General features: G+C 52.0%; 1 protein-coding gene across 1 annotated transcript in view; it reads right to left on the bottom strand.

Moving 5' to 3' along the window:
* The window catches only part of DIP2C (disco interacting protein 2 homolog C), a 223,975-nt gene that overhangs the window by 77,903 nt on the left and 130,857 nt on the right, over positions 1-15,215 (bottom strand). Inside the window, exons 20-24 of the mRNA XM_049624394.1 lie at positions 9,792-9,931; positions 8,611-8,747; positions 6,760-6,968; positions 5,793-5,907; positions 5,106-5,307 (exon numbers count right to left, since the gene is read on the bottom strand). Coding sequence (XP_049480351.1) covers positions 5,106-5,307; positions 5,793-5,907; positions 6,760-6,968; positions 8,611-8,747; positions 9,792-9,931 — 803 coding nt within the window. The remainder of the gene's footprint in view (positions 1-5,105; positions 5,308-5,792; positions 5,908-6,759; positions 6,969-8,610; positions 8,748-9,791; positions 9,932-15,215) is intronic.

Below are 15,215 nucleotides of genomic sequence, written 5' to 3' on the forward strand. Positions count from 1 at the left end.
TTCCCCAGTGTCCCTGCTTGTCACTGAGCGACCACTGACATAAACTATCGCACATTTTTTATAAATACCTTTATAATGCAGGGGGTAACGCCGCACGGGCACAGTCACCTATCTCACTGACGGAACAGCTCTGGGCTCTCGCCGGCCCCGCAGAGATACGGGAGACCAAGCCCAGAGGCTCCTGTCGAGCCAAAGTTCCTCTTACACCACCATCACAGACTCAATTACCAGCACTCCTTTTACTGTTTATGAAACATTTCACAAGAAAAAAAAAAAAAACAGATGCAATCTAGTCTGACAGCTTTCTCTTCTGTTTCAATGAAAGAAACAAGTTTCCTAAAAAACTGCAGAAACTCTTTCGCAATGTCTAGCTGCAGGAAATCCTGGGCACCCCCCAGGTTTCTCAAAACACAATCATTCACTTTGTTTTGATCACACACACGTATGCACGTCTACCAGGGAAGGGTCAGCTGTAGTGTGTGTGACACAGATGGCGGCAAGGAGTCAGGCAGGGAGCTTAAAGAAGGGAGCGGAAATAACAAAGACGTCAGCCATGTGTGTTTAGTCCATGGTTTAATAAAATACAAGTTGAAGGTCACTACTGAATCCAATTCTTGTTTCACCTTTGCCAAAGGCCACCTTACAAGCTTCTGAATCAGGGCATATGTTGCCTTCTGTTATTGCACATGGAGAGCCGTGTGTCAGCAGGTAAGACAGGTTCAGGTTCAGGGGTAGAGGCCAGCAGCTGCCGGGATGATGACCCCCAGGCACCCTGGGAAGATGGGCAGGGCACGGGCTGCCGCCTCCAGGTGACATTCTTCTCTGCAGACACATGCCCATCCAGAGTTGGGCTGCCGTAAAGCATTCAACGTTTTGGGAGAAGGCAGGCACTTCCAGCACGACTGAAATCGGGAAAACAGCCCATGACACAGATTTCTGGGCCCCTGCTCACTGGCTTCATCGTAGGCAATTTGTAGGTGCCGTGACGCTGTTTCTGTGGAATCACAGAATATACCTTCCATGCTCTGCTACAGCAGGTCTGAATGGTCAGGTGTGGCAGATTGGGGCTGCCTGCATTTTTCTCAGCTGGTAATAAAGACACTGCAACAGAGGAGCGGTCTTTCCATATTTAACGGGATGAAAAGACAAGGCAGCGTGGCGTACGGGGAAGCGAATGTGGCTGCTGCGTGGATGGTGCACAGGCTCAACCCGGAGTCCAGCCGACTGGCCCTCCGCTTCCTGACCTGGCGTCTGTGGCGTTCTCCTTGGTGCCGCCGGTGGGCAGGAAGGCTCTTCTGAGAAGCCCATCTGGCCTAAACTGGCTTGAGGTCTTCTCCGTAATTTTTTAAGAATTCAAACTAGGGTGGGAGAAGCACTATTCTGAGGCGCTGGCAGCTCGTCCCTCCTTCCCCAGCGCTGGTCTCTACTGGATGCGAAGCTCAGACCTCACATATTTCTCCCCCGAGGTAGACTTAAGAATTATTTTTTTCCAAATGGTGCTGGGAGACAGGCGCTTTCCTGTGGCATTTATTTGCAAAATCTGTCCCCCTCCCAAGAACCAAGGGTCTCCCCCACCTTGCCAAATGAGGTGGGTGTGATGCAAGACATCCTCACAGACTTCACCGCCTCATGATTTGAAAACATAAGGTTGAAGAGCGCCTGGGTGGCTCAGTCAACTGAGCGTCTGACTCTTAATTTCAGCTCAGATCATGATCCCGGGGTCATGGGTTCGAGCCCCATATCAGGCTCTGCGCTGAGTGTGAAGCCTGCTTGGGATTCATTCATTCTCTCTCTCTCTCTCCCTCCCTCCTTCCCCTGCTCCTACACTTTCTCTGTAAAATAAAGTAAAACATTAAAAAAAAAAAAAAAAGAAAATATAAGGTTGAGATGGACCCAAAAATAGGTACTGAAGTTCACATTTGCGTTCTCTCCCTCCCCTCCCACTTACAGATGCAGAAATGGGCAGGTCGGGAGTTTTATATCAGAGCTGTCCTCTTCCCATTACTACCCGACTGTGTCACGCAGGGGACACAGCACATGTTGTGTCCTCTGGGTGCAGAACCCGCCAGCCCGGCCGCGCTCCTCCCCTTCTCCCCAGCAGGTGCAGTGCTGTCTGCGGCTGCTCCCCCTGCTGCCCTCTGGCTGCTCAGATACACTGTGTCCCAGGGACTGTTAACACTGGGAGCTGTATTTCAAGTTGTTAAATACTGTTGGTACCCCAACTGATGGGTTAAAGGGCTTTTTTTTTTTTAAATTTTTTTAACGTGTTATTTATTTTTGAGACAGGGAGAGACAGAGCACGAACGGGGGAGGGTCAGAGAGAGAGGGAGACACAGAATCGGAGGCAGGCTCCAGGCTCCGAGCCGTCAGCCCCGAGCCCGACGCGGGGCTCGAACTCACGGACCGAGAGATCGTGACCTGAGCCGAAGTCGGCCGCCCGACCGACTGAGCCACCCCGGCGCCCCAAAAGGGCTTTTAACATTTTGTGCTCCATTAAGATACTCTCACACACACGTTGTTAGCTCAGTAAATATGAATTCATCTGCTAAAAGAGGCAACTAGATCATCTACAAACTAAGTTTTAGGAGCTTTGTTTCAAGCATCTAGCAACACCCTCATGGAAAAATGGCCTCACTAAATGCTTTGGCCACAACAAGTACTTGTTCACGGTCTGTGTCTATTCCAAAGGAGACTTAAAACTCACCACATCCAACCCCCTCATTACATTTATGGAAACTGAGGCTTCAGGGAAATGTCACCTGTCTGAGGTACGTTACAGGTCATTAGCTGAGGTAGGGAAGTGAACCAGCACCTCATGCTGCCATTAATATTTGTTAAAAACAGCTTCTATTCAGGGGCACCTGGGTGCCTCTGTCAGTTAAGCCTCCAACTCTTGATTTCGGCTCAGGTCATGATCCCAAACTCATGGGATTGAGCACTGTGTCGGGCTCTGTGCTGACAGTGCAGAGCCTACTTGAGATTCTCTATTTCCCCCTCTCTCTCTGCCCCTGCCCTGCGCGCTCTCACTCTCTCTCTCAAAAACAAATAAGTAAACAAACATTAAAAAATAAAAAAAAATTATTTCCTTACAATAATCAATCACATAAAGCTTCATTCACCATGCTGCAGCCGTGATATCTAAACTGCCCCAACCTCCCAGCTCATCCTTTCTTCCCAGAGGAAGAAGGCTGTCCTCAGGTGCCCCGACACTGCTCTCGAGCAAAGCACCTTGGCCTTTTCATTCAGTCAGGTTTTGCCTTGACGTCCGACAGGTGCACTGAGCCCCGTAGTTCTGGAAGCACATCAGGCCTTTGCAAATGACCCCCACCATGAGTATCTGTCCTGAATTCTGCCGTGAGCTTCTCTGCACCCGGGACCACTGGTGGCCAGGCCCCCAGTGGAGGTGTCTGATGGCGAACGGAGGTGGGCAGGAGACAGGGAGAACAGTCACTGCCGAATGTGTGCAAGGACACGCTAAGGAGCCTGACACCATGATCGGTTCCATTCACAGACACCAACACACCCACATGGAGCCACTGCTCTGACCTTCCCACGGCTGTTTATGCCCTGAGACGATAGGAGATAAAGAGGTGACTTTTCATCGTTTTGATATGCCCACAGAAAGGCAATGCTTTGTGTTCTGGGGGGCTCGTCGCTTGCAGCCAGTGTGCCCGCGAAACGTAAAGAAATGGATACTTCGTCAGTGGTAACTTCATGTTTTGCTATTGCAGTTGTATAAGCCAAGGACTGAGAGGAAAAAGAAACGAAGGGAGGTATCAGGGGATCTAGAACCTAGAATGTGAGAAAACAACAAACGGCACAGAAATCCGAAGAAAACCAAAAAGCAGAGATAACTGCAAAGCCAAGGCGCCCAGAAAGCAGACAATGACTCCATACTTTCCATGAGAACCCACGCAGAGGAGAGAACCGCAAGGCTACAACGTGTACGTCCTCACGAACACATGTGCATCGTGGGAGGGGGTAAGGACAAGGGATACAGGACAAGGGATCTGGACTCAAGTCTGTCTGCATGCGTGGGGCAACCCTTTCTTCCTGCAGCATCCGCGTCCTCCCCTCACCCTACTGAGGACCACCCACCCACCCTCTCATCCGATCTCGCTTACGGGGCGTCGGCCTCAGTCCCTACATTTACCACCAGGTGGGCTATGCCCAGAGGTGACCCAACGGTGTCTGGCTGACTCGTCGTCGGCTCTGCCCTGCAGCCACGCTGTACTGGGTGGAACAAACAGTCAATGGGTCTGGGTCTGCCTCTGTCACTCTCTGGCCCCATCAACCCCCCGCCTCTCTGTGACCCATTCTCCTCATTTGTGAAACAGGGACAGAAGAGTGCCTACCACGCAAGCCTCCATGAGAAGAGACACGTTAATTAGTACAACATGCTGAAACAGTGGCCGTGGGGCCAGCACAGCCCGAGTGTGTGACCCCACCGCCTGCTCCTCCCTGCTTGGACGCCCTGGGACCTCCTGTCACTGCACCAGCAGAAAACCTGGGCCCTCACCTCCCACGGTCTGGAGATAAATTTTCTCCCACTGATGACTATGCAGCCTGAAAGAACATAACTGATTAGTTGCTAGGCATCCAAGTCAGATAAAGGGTAAGAACATGTTCCCCAAACCCCCAAGCGCTAGACACACGTTCACTCTTACAACGTCACAAATGAATTTCTAGACTTCCGCACAGGCTTCAAGAGTTTCCCACACTTATTAGGCTTTGACACCTAAATAACCCATGAGACAGGTAAGGAAACATTATTCTCATCTGAAGGAAACCGTGACTGAGAGCTTCCATGCCTGGTAAAATGCCACCCGGCCAGACCGAGGGTCAACTACTCCACTGGGATCTACATAGGGCTTCTTCCCAACATGCCCCCAGGTGCCGGGCTCCCAGCCAACCATGCTGTCCCAGGAGAGCCCCTCATCCACCATCCAGGGGGGCAGGTTTATGCCCTGGGAGTGTGGAGACCAGGACAGGAGTGGGGTTAAGAACCACCTACGGGCATGGGGCCTGGTCCACAGGGCACCAACAGCACCTGGTTCCAGAGAGCCACCCAGATTCCACACAACTCTCCAGGCCACGGGACATACCTGGCTGCTTCTGTCGAGGTTTAGGCAAGTTTGTGACACAGGTATGGGGACACATCAGGACGTTGCAGGGGTGGAGTGAGCCCTCCAGGAAGAGCTGCTTCGTTTCTGACAAGTGGATCCCACCGAGTGGGGTTTTGGGGAGGGTGTTTGCTGGAACCAAGGCCAGGCAATAAACCCCAACTTGATGTATGCTGTCAATTGCCTGGAAAGTCACGAGGGAGGAAGTGGGTTAGAACAGGTGCCACAGACACGAAGCAAATGTTCAGACGGTGCAAAGTCCCGTCTGTAACATGAGCAAGCACACGCCATCCGAGTGGGGTGAAGATGCCAAGAGAAGGGGTGTCCCTCCAAATCCAGCCAAACTGGCTAATTTTATGTGGGATTTGTGGAATACCACATGCACTAAGGAGGGAAATTTTGAGGAAAAAAATACACTCTTGAGATCAAAACAAAAACTATTCCCTGTGACATCCCCAAGTGAATGGTGGGAGCCAGTTTTGCAGACCCGTGACCCCTAATCTTGGTCTGTTTAGTTATTTTCCAAGAATGAAATACACATTTCCCGGTCGATGCAATTTCTGATCCAATGGGGCAACGGTCGGGGAGCACGGGAGCACCGTTGGTGGGGGTTAAGGGAAGCCGGCGTGGAAGCAGGTGAGGGGCCCCGGGGTGGGAGCAGAGCTATACCTGCAGCACCCTGCTCATCCACTGGAAGCTGTCCTCCTCCGTGGAGTCTGGCCTCTGCTCGGCCACAATCACTATCCTCTCGTCGTGCAGGACAGTTACGGAAAACACAGCTATCCTGCGAGGACAGAAAGGAGCAGGTGCGGTGAGCACGTGCTGTAGATGCCGCCCAAAGCACTGTTCATTCCGCTACTGATGGCAGAGCCCAGGAGAGCACAGCGCCGGCCTCTGCTCCGGCAAACCTGTGAGGGGACAGGCCCCACTTCTCGGGGCAGACGGAAGGTGCTGGGCTGTGGACGTCAGAACCGCGCACAATCCACATCTTGGGTTGCACCTGTGAAGTAAGTCTCCACATCAAGGGAAACTCTGGGATGAACGAGTTTCTGCCTCTCTCTCGGGAAGCACAGCACCACGTGACTCGGACCCCCAGAGTCCCCCCGTCACACAGAGGCTGCCCTGTCTCAGTGAGTTAAACGGGGCAACGCTACATCCACGTGTCTGTCACTTCCACTCTCAGTGGCCTGCCGGGCGGCAGTAAGGCTCTACAGGAGTTCATGACCTCCTTCACATGAGCCAAAACCCGGGGAGCCGCCACCGTGAATTAGTATTTACTGTGCCCAGATCATCAGGGAGAAGAGGCCACAGGACTCCATTCTCCCACACAACTGTTGCTCGACTATTACCTTGGGGTCTTTGGAGATGATCTGCTCCAACATGAATTTTTGGCTGTTCCCTTTGTGTATTTCTTTAAAACACAAGTTTTTCAAACAGATATTATTTGACTCAGAGGAGAAGTGACGAAAATTACGTATGGAGCTCAGGAAATTTCTATAAAATTGGGCATTCAGAACTAGACAGGACGTCAGAGGTCACTCACTCCCACAACTAAGGAATTTGTGCAATTTTATATAACCAATGTTGTCTGCAGACAACCCAGGGCTGAATTCCCAGAGGGCACACGCACACCCACCTTCCTCTGTAGACGAATTTCATGGGCTCCACGGCCAGCGCTGTGGCGACGATGTCGTCCGCATTGTGTCGGCGCCCGCTGACCACCATGAGCCCGTCCATCTTGCCCACCACGAAGACGAGCCCCCCGGGGCCGACGAAGCCCAGCAGGCCTGTCCTTACGAAGGGGTACTCGCTGACAGGGGCCCCCGAGCTCGTCACAGGGAACACCTGCAGACACACACGAGCAGTGAGTGCCCAGGGGTGCCCACCGCCACACTCCTCCCTGGAGCCCATTGGAGAAGCCCCCCCACCCCCCAATGCTCATCCCCCACGGTCCACATGCAAGGCTGTCCACCAGTTTCCTTCCACAGCATCCACACCTAAGAATCGATACCGAGATCATGATGATAATCTAATAAATGCTAATTAATTATTCTGCTTTAAATCCACAGTGTAAAAGTGATGAATGGAAAACCAAAAATGTACATAAGTTGTAAGATGATCCCTATTCATTAATGTTTCCTTATGAGGACTACACCAAAAAGGGAAAATACAAACGGGGCAAATCACAGTGTTCTAAGCCTGCACCTGTTTCCTCAGACCCTGCAGGTTAAGTCACAGGAAAAAGGAGAGGGGTTTTCTACAGACTCCGGCTAGCTGGGCTTCAGGGACATTTTAGAACCTGGAAGCCACATTCAACAAAGCACCTCATCGCATCATGCTCTAAGAAACGAACCCCTAAGCAACCCGCATTTTCTTCTTCTTTTCTTAAATGTTAATTTATCTTTGAGAGAGAGAGACAGAGACAGAGCGTGAGCAGAGGAGGAACACAGAGAGAGGAAGACACAGAATCTGAAGCAGGTTCCAGGTTCTGAGCTGTCAGCACAGAGCCCCACGCAGGGCTTGAACTCACGGATGATGAGATCATGACCCGAGCTGAAGTCAGAGATGCTCAACCAACTGAGCCACCCAGGCGCCCCAGCAACCCACATTTTCTCGTGCACAATTTATTCGAAAGTGTGCTCCTCGCAAGGTTAAGTATCACGTGGTCAAATGATAGCAATTCTGGGAAACTGAGGTGCGGCACAGAGTTTACCACTTAACCGCCAACAAGGCCTGTGTGCGTGTACGTACGCACTGAGTGCACTAACAGCAAGCCACCCACGCGTGCAAACAAGAAACAAGTATGTGTGGACACCTACCACACACACACAGCATATGCCACACGTGTGTGCATACACACCCGCTCATGCTGTGGAGACAGTTACTTCATGTGTCATTTGCTCACACCTGGCCAAGTCTGGCTTCAGTGGGCGGGCCGGGCCACAAGGGAGGGGCAGGTCTGTGACAGGTGTGCTCTGCCCTCATTCCTCAGCCTATCAGCTGCAGCACTTACTAAACAGGTTAACGTAAGAACAGCACGACATAAAAAAGGCCTTTTTTTCAATGTTTATCTTTGAGGGGGAGAGAGAGAGCACGCGTGAGCATGAGCAGGGGAGAGGCAGAGAGAGAGGGAGACACAGAATCCGAAGCAGGCTCCAGGCTCTGAGCTGTCGGCACAGAGCCCCATGTGGGGCTGGAATTCACAGACCACGAGGTCATGACCTGAGCCAAAGTCAATGCTTAACCGACTGAGTCAGGTGCCCCCCAAAAAGCCCTTTTTAAAGAAACTGTTCTTGCCCTTTTTCAACACTGACTATGAGGTGAAAAAAAGCTGATAAGCTAAATTCATTGAAAATTATTAAAAAAAAAAAAAAGGCAGCAAAAAGTGCAACCATCTTAGTTCCTAAGAGTATATTTAGCTGAGAAACTACCACCTTATCTTACATGTCTGTGCACCTGGCATTGGGGCTCAGCTCCATGACCCTACCTCGAAGGTGTTCTTGGTCATGCCCGAGAGGCCGTAATAGGACGTGCCCGTGGCAATGGCACAAACGCAGAGCTCCCCGATTTCATCCGTTCTACACAGCTGAGGAATGCCGTCCGGCTTCACTGAACACATGATGGCTAGAAGCAAAACAGGACACACAGGTAATATTAGAGAGGGAGAGGGAGACACAGAGAGGGACAGGGTGGGGAGGGACAGAGAGAGACAGGAAGGGAGGGAGGGAGGGAGGGAGGGACAAGGAGACAGAGACAGAGGGACAGGGTGGGGAGGGACAGAGACAAGGGGACAGAGAGGGACGGGGGGCAGAGAGGGAGACAGGGGCGGGGCAGGGGGACAGAAGAAATGACTGAACACAGGGAGAGCACAGTGAGCGGAAACCGCATTTGGAACAGGAGTGTGAAGGTAAAAGGGAGGCCAGGCCGGTCCTGGTCTTCCCTGGAGTCATGAGCTTTCATGTTCCAAGAAAACGTCCACTGACACAGCTGTGGTGTAAGATTCTGACAGCTTGAACTTTAATGTGCAAATCGTACTGAGGGGATGGGGACTTCTCCCATCTGGACCAAGAGACACCTGGGAGGAGCCCAAGGCCCCCCCGCACACGGCCCCTCTGTTCCCTGCAAGCCCCGCGCTCCCCCTCCAGTCATCCGGGAGCCCCGGCCGGCACATCAGGAGGCAGCGTGTGCAGCGCCCTGACGGCCTCGTGTGCGCATTTGTGGGAACGGTTCCCTGACTTTTAAAAACGGGCTCTTCTGCTAGAACCAAGCATTGCTCATCATCTGGAGCCCCGTCCCTGGATTTTTATACCATCTGCTACCAGCCTCAGTGCCCAGCTTTGTCCAAAAGGTGGATGGCCGGCGGGAACTTGACCCTTGCAGGGAGAGAAGCCCTCCATGGGCTGCAGGGGCACGGCATGGCCCACGGCGCCCCCTAGGGGAAAGGACCCCGGGATCCCAGCATGGGAGGTAGCAGAGATGCCCCGTGAAGCTTCCTGAACGTTCTTTCATCAGGAGAGGCAGCAGTGACAAGCCCGGATTTAAGTGCTCCGTCTGACCTCGCGCCAGAGGAGCACGGTGGTCCCCGGTGGGAAGCAGCCCGCTGGACACGGCTGGGGCTCCTGACTCGACCCCCGCCCCCAACGTGTGCAGCCCAGCGTCCACACTTACCGCCAGGCATCACGAGGCCGACATCCTGCACGGTGAGCACAGACAGCTTTTCTTCGGAGTCCACCCGGATGACCCCGTAGGTAAGCCCATGCATGGAGAGGACACCCCGGCCCGGGGGCTGGTTGCTGTCATCTGTGGGCCTGAAAGAGCAGTTTTGTCTGAACACATAGGAGCAAACAAGCCACCATCACCAGAGAGGCATTGAAGTGCACGCACACCAGAGGCAGCCAGACACGTCTGGGGTCCCAAGGATCCCCGAAGCAGATCTGAATGCCACACTGTCCTGTGTTCTTAGCGTGCCAAGGGGTGCTGGTTGTCTGTGAGACGTCAACATCATTAACTCTGTCTCTGGAATGCCCCTCCCTTACACGTATCAGCCATCGACTGATTCCTTCCCTCCCCTCTCTCCGCAGGTCTGATTTTCCAGTTTTGAAAGTGGCTAACAAGGGACCACAATGTCTCCAAGAACACGGATGATGGCACGGAACAGAAACAAGGGAGGTGGGGTGGCCTGGGCTCAAGTTGAGACGTGCACTAGGCAGACAGAAGCTCATGGTGCAGGAATCTGAAATGACAGGCCATGCCATTCTGCATGACAAGCTTGGGGAAGTCTTTCTTCGCAGAAGGCATGTGGTGAAATGCTTTCACTCCATCTTCAGCCCGTCTTCTCCATGGCCCCCGCCACTCCAGCTCACTCCACGCCAGCCCCAGGCCCTTTATCCAGCACCCAGCCCACCCCTTCTGGGGGCTTTCACACTTGTCCCTGCCTCCATCTGGAATGTTCTCGGAGCAGACATCCCCCTGGCAGCTCAAATACGCAAGTACTCATTACCCCCCAAGACGGCACAGTAGGGCCACCTGACTACCCACACCAGGCCTCCTGCATCAGAGTCTCTGCTCCCCAAGGGTTCCCTTCTGTTCACTGCATAGCCTTACCCCTGGACAAGTGTGCAGTAATAAAGGTCTGCTGACTAATTACTGAATAAATAAAATATTTCCAAGAACATGGACTTTGTCCCTGTAACTAAAGAATCTTCCATGTGGGCTAAGTGAGGCACACGTTAGGGAAATACCACACTTCTTTTTCTAATTTTCTGTATATACATGGGTAGCATCCTTTTAGGATCTAAAAGTTAGAAAATAAACAGAAGTTTGCTGTTTAGCTTTAAAACTGATAAATCTTGATAATGTTTCAAGAAAATATCTTTATAATGAACCTAGAAATACAAGTAGAGAAACATAAAGGTTAAAACGTGCAAAAGGAGGGGTGCCTGGGTGGCTCAGTCAGTTGAGCACCTGACTCTTGATTTCAACTCAGGTCATGATCTCACAGTTCATGGGATCAAGCCCCACGTCAGACTCTGCATTGAGCACAGAGCCTGCTTGTGATTCTCTCTCGCTCCCCCTCTGGCCCTCCCCCAACTTGTACTCTCTCTCAAAAAAACAATGTGCAAAATATCTCATTTGAATCAAGTAACTAGGTATTATAAAAAGAAGCATATATTATAGGTCAATTATACCTCAAATAAACAAAAATAAAAATAAACAACAAAAAGGAAGCATAAGAGAGTCTGGAAATTGAAATGGTTCTGTCTGTGAAGCATCCAAAAGGGTAGCGCTAACCAGACAGAAGAAAAGTCTGCCCAGTGATAAGGTCCACCCAGAACTACCCGGAAATGAGCCCCAAACACTGGAATCTATATTGTTCCGCAGGGTGAGAGAGGAGCCCCGCAGCAACCCTCTGCTGCTACGAATCCCTGACCCCACTATTGTCCTTGGCCAAAACACAAAGCGAGAGTCTTAAATCAGAATGCTCAGTGCCTGTTGTGGACTGAGTTGTGTCCCCAAAGCTGTGACCAGTCCTGGTCCCAGTACCTTGACTATCACCGTATTAACATGAAAGAGGATCTTTGTGGACGTCATTAGTTAGATGAGATCATCCTGGAATCGGGACGGGCCCCAAATGCAATGATCGGTGTCCTTACAAGAGGAGACACAGGCGTCATGTGACAATAGCAGCCGTACTGCAAGGAGAGGGGTGCCAGCAGCAGCGGGAGGGCCTGGAGCAGATGGGCCGTGAGAGCCCCTGGGAGCACCCGGCCCTCAGACACCTTGACCCCGGGCTTCTGGCCCCCAGAACTCTGAGGCAGCAGGTTCCCCTTGTGTCACACCACCGGGAGGGGCGGAGGCACTTACGACAGCCCCAGGAGACAAACGCACCAAGGAACGGGATTTAAAGGTACACGTATTTGGCTGGAATGACCACAGGATAGCAAGAGGCTGGCGTGGCCATGACTCAGCCCAAGCAAGGGATACAGGGGGACCGGGATGGGCCGTGCCCGTGCGCCAAGAGGGAAAGGCTCTCTTAACATTCAAGGATGCGAGTTCTGGGGTCTTAGGCACGAGACCTGCTTTCCTAGAAACAAGACTCACTGGAGCACAATTATGAACCGTGTTTGCTACAGGAACCCTTCAACTGTAGGTGTAAAACGAAACTATGGAAACTTGGGTACATGCACTTAAAATGTGAACCAATGGTACCACTCAGGTTTTACTTTGATCTACAGCTGTATGTTTGTATTTAATAGAGTCCCTTGCTCGTCAGAGAAATCTCAGACACGCTCAGCCAACAGCCCTGCCTCCCGATGACACAGCTCTGCTCAGCTGGCACCTGGGTGTGCCCAACTGTCCCGAGCCCTCTGCACACAGAGACTCACTCACTTGGCAGGTACACCCGCACGGCACCACTGTCCTCTGCTTTACAGACCACAACTGCGGGCTTGGGCACGTTCAGTTCATCATCTGCATCCCTGTGGGGCTTGGTGGGATACAGACCCACAGCTCCAGTTAGGGACAGCTTCCCATCTCCCTTTCCTGCCTCTGGCCTCAAAGACTGAGCACTTCTTAGTTCACGGCACACTTTTCTTTTGAGGGAACTTTAGGACAAATGACATGAGTAACACAGGGGTAAATGGGGCACTGCACAAAAAGTCACAGCAAAGGCAAAAGCACCTGCCTGACCCCATCCCAGCCCTGCCTCACCGGCAGCCACAACAGATGATCCACCAGTTCCTTTAATCTGTATTTACATAAAATAGGTGCATGTGTAAATACACCTGTATTTAAAAAAAGCAAAGCCACAATAAGCATGTTCTCTTGCAACTTGCTTTTCCACCAAATGGATCTTGTGGATCTTCCTGTGTGTGTGTGTGTGTGTGATATAAACACTATGTATACCGCACATGCCAATGACCCGACCGGTCTTAATTGTTGGTGGCGTTCGATAATAGTGACAGTAGTCACTTTATTTCATTTCTATACAATTAGAAGTATGACTGTAAAACACATATCTAGAAAAAGAACTGAAGAATCAAAAAGTATACACGTTTAAAATTTTAATAAAGCCTATATAACTTCCCAAAAGACTATCACCTTGCACGTCCACTCTAAGTACTGTTTTCCAATCTACCAGACGTGCACAGGGTACTGTTTTATGCAGGAGGCCACCGGAAGCATGTTGTGCACGTCAAGTATCTCACAGCAGCTCTGAGACACGCATGTCCGTCGTCCCCACTCACAGGCAAGAAGCGGAGTGTGTGAGGCAGTGGCATCTGGGGCACAGCTGCGGGGCAGACCCTGGCATCGAGCGCAGACTGGCCTCAAACCTGCGCTCGTGGCCACGGGGAAGGCGGCCTCCCAGCAGCCACTTCCGCACACCCGTGCCCACACAACCCTAAAAGTGTTCCCGCTTTGGTGGTGAAACGCTGTTCCTCTCTGTTACTTTGGTTTGCATTTGAGTGATGAACAAAGTCAGCTTATCTTTCTCTCCATTAACACCTTCCTAGGAAACAAAAAGTCCAAGTAGACTAAACTAGATGAGGAAGTGAAAAAATGATCCCAATAAGAATTCCCAGAGATTTCAAAAAGATGTGGTTTCACAATCAAACACAGTGCGACGAACAACGGCTGAGAGAGCTTGACCCGTTAGTCCCCCCAGGCTCAATGCCCAGATGACGCAGAGGGCTGACGGCGTGGAAGAGCAATTCTTGCAGTTCCCAGGACTGCCGAGGGGGTCTCTGCGCACAGAGATACAGAAGGAGTGCAGCTGTGAGCGGCCAGCCCCGCGACCACGGGCAAATGGCACAAAGACCTAAGTGAAGAGACGGAAGCCGGAAGGTGCGCGCCGGCCTTGGCCTCAGGAGGAATGTTCCTGATGGCCGATGGCTTCAACGGGATAGCGTGCGCACCTGTTCCCTGGCCATGCCAGTCCTGCCTCCGCGAGATGTTAGATAACCCTCAGGTAATCACGCTGTGTGACACCTGAAGAGGTAGCTATAAGTTTCAACTAACACGTCCACAGTTTGCTATCACTGGCCACGCTCAAATCTGTACCCACACGAAATAAATGCAGTCACGTAAGCCACAAGCATTTGGGACAATTTCCATTCTCAGGATGTAATGGGGAAGTGGCCACCACATCTCGAAGGGTTTAGCGCCACCGTCTGTCACTGCAGCCTCCTGCAGGTGTGACAGCAAAGGTCCTTCCCTGCTTCCATCAGATGGAGGCAACCCCCAACTCCAGGAACGGTTGACTCAGGAACATCCAGAGAGCAAAGGGGTCAAGTCTCAGGAAACAGCCCTTTCCTTTGCCAATGTCAGGGTTGACTACAACGTTTCCAAAGGGCACGTTGTCATGGGACGCACACGCCCAAGTACATGTGACGCTATCGTAATGACACTAACATTAGCCTGAGCCCTGAATTCTTATGGGCACCATGCAGACCTTCAGCACTCTACACGCACAGATGTTCACACCGTCCTGTGACACAGGCCAGTGGTCACGCCCCTTCACAGATGTGGACTCCGAGGACTGAAGGAGGCCCTATGCCGAGTGACAAAGCTGGCAAGAGGCAAAGCAAAGCACAAACAAGCCAGAATGGTGACCCGGGGTCAACAGACTCTGAAATGCATGGGGGGAGGGGGGGGGGCGCTGGGCCAGGCTCACTGGACCCAGAGCGTAAGGAGGTGTAAGTGCACACGTGGGGTCCACACACGGGCATGAGAGTGGCTCCTGTAACACCACCTCCCTAGGAAATACATACTTGGAGCCACAGGGCCATCAGTCTGTGTGCGGGAGGGGCGCCCCTGTGCCTGTGGCCAGCAAGGCGCTCCTTTCTGGATGGAGGACGTTCTTTCCAGGAGAGGTACCCTGCCCCGCTTGTCTGGTGCCGTCGTCCTTGACTGAAGTCTCTCTACAGCCGAACGTAACCTCATTTACCGTGGCAGCTGGCCCCCGATAACTGAACAGCACCCGGTAAAAACGCCCTTTGAAGAGAGTGGAGCAGCAGACACTGCGCGCTTGTAACAGAAACAACATTTTTAGGAACACTCCTGCAAATTTCGGGAGAGAGCCCGTCAAATCCG

This window comes from Panthera uncia, chromosome B4 (genome assembly GCF_023721935.1).
Source record: "Panthera uncia isolate 11264 chromosome B4, Puncia_PCG_1.0, whole genome shotgun sequence".
Classification (NCBI taxonomy): Eukaryota; Metazoa; Chordata; class Mammalia; order Carnivora; family Felidae; genus Panthera; species Panthera uncia.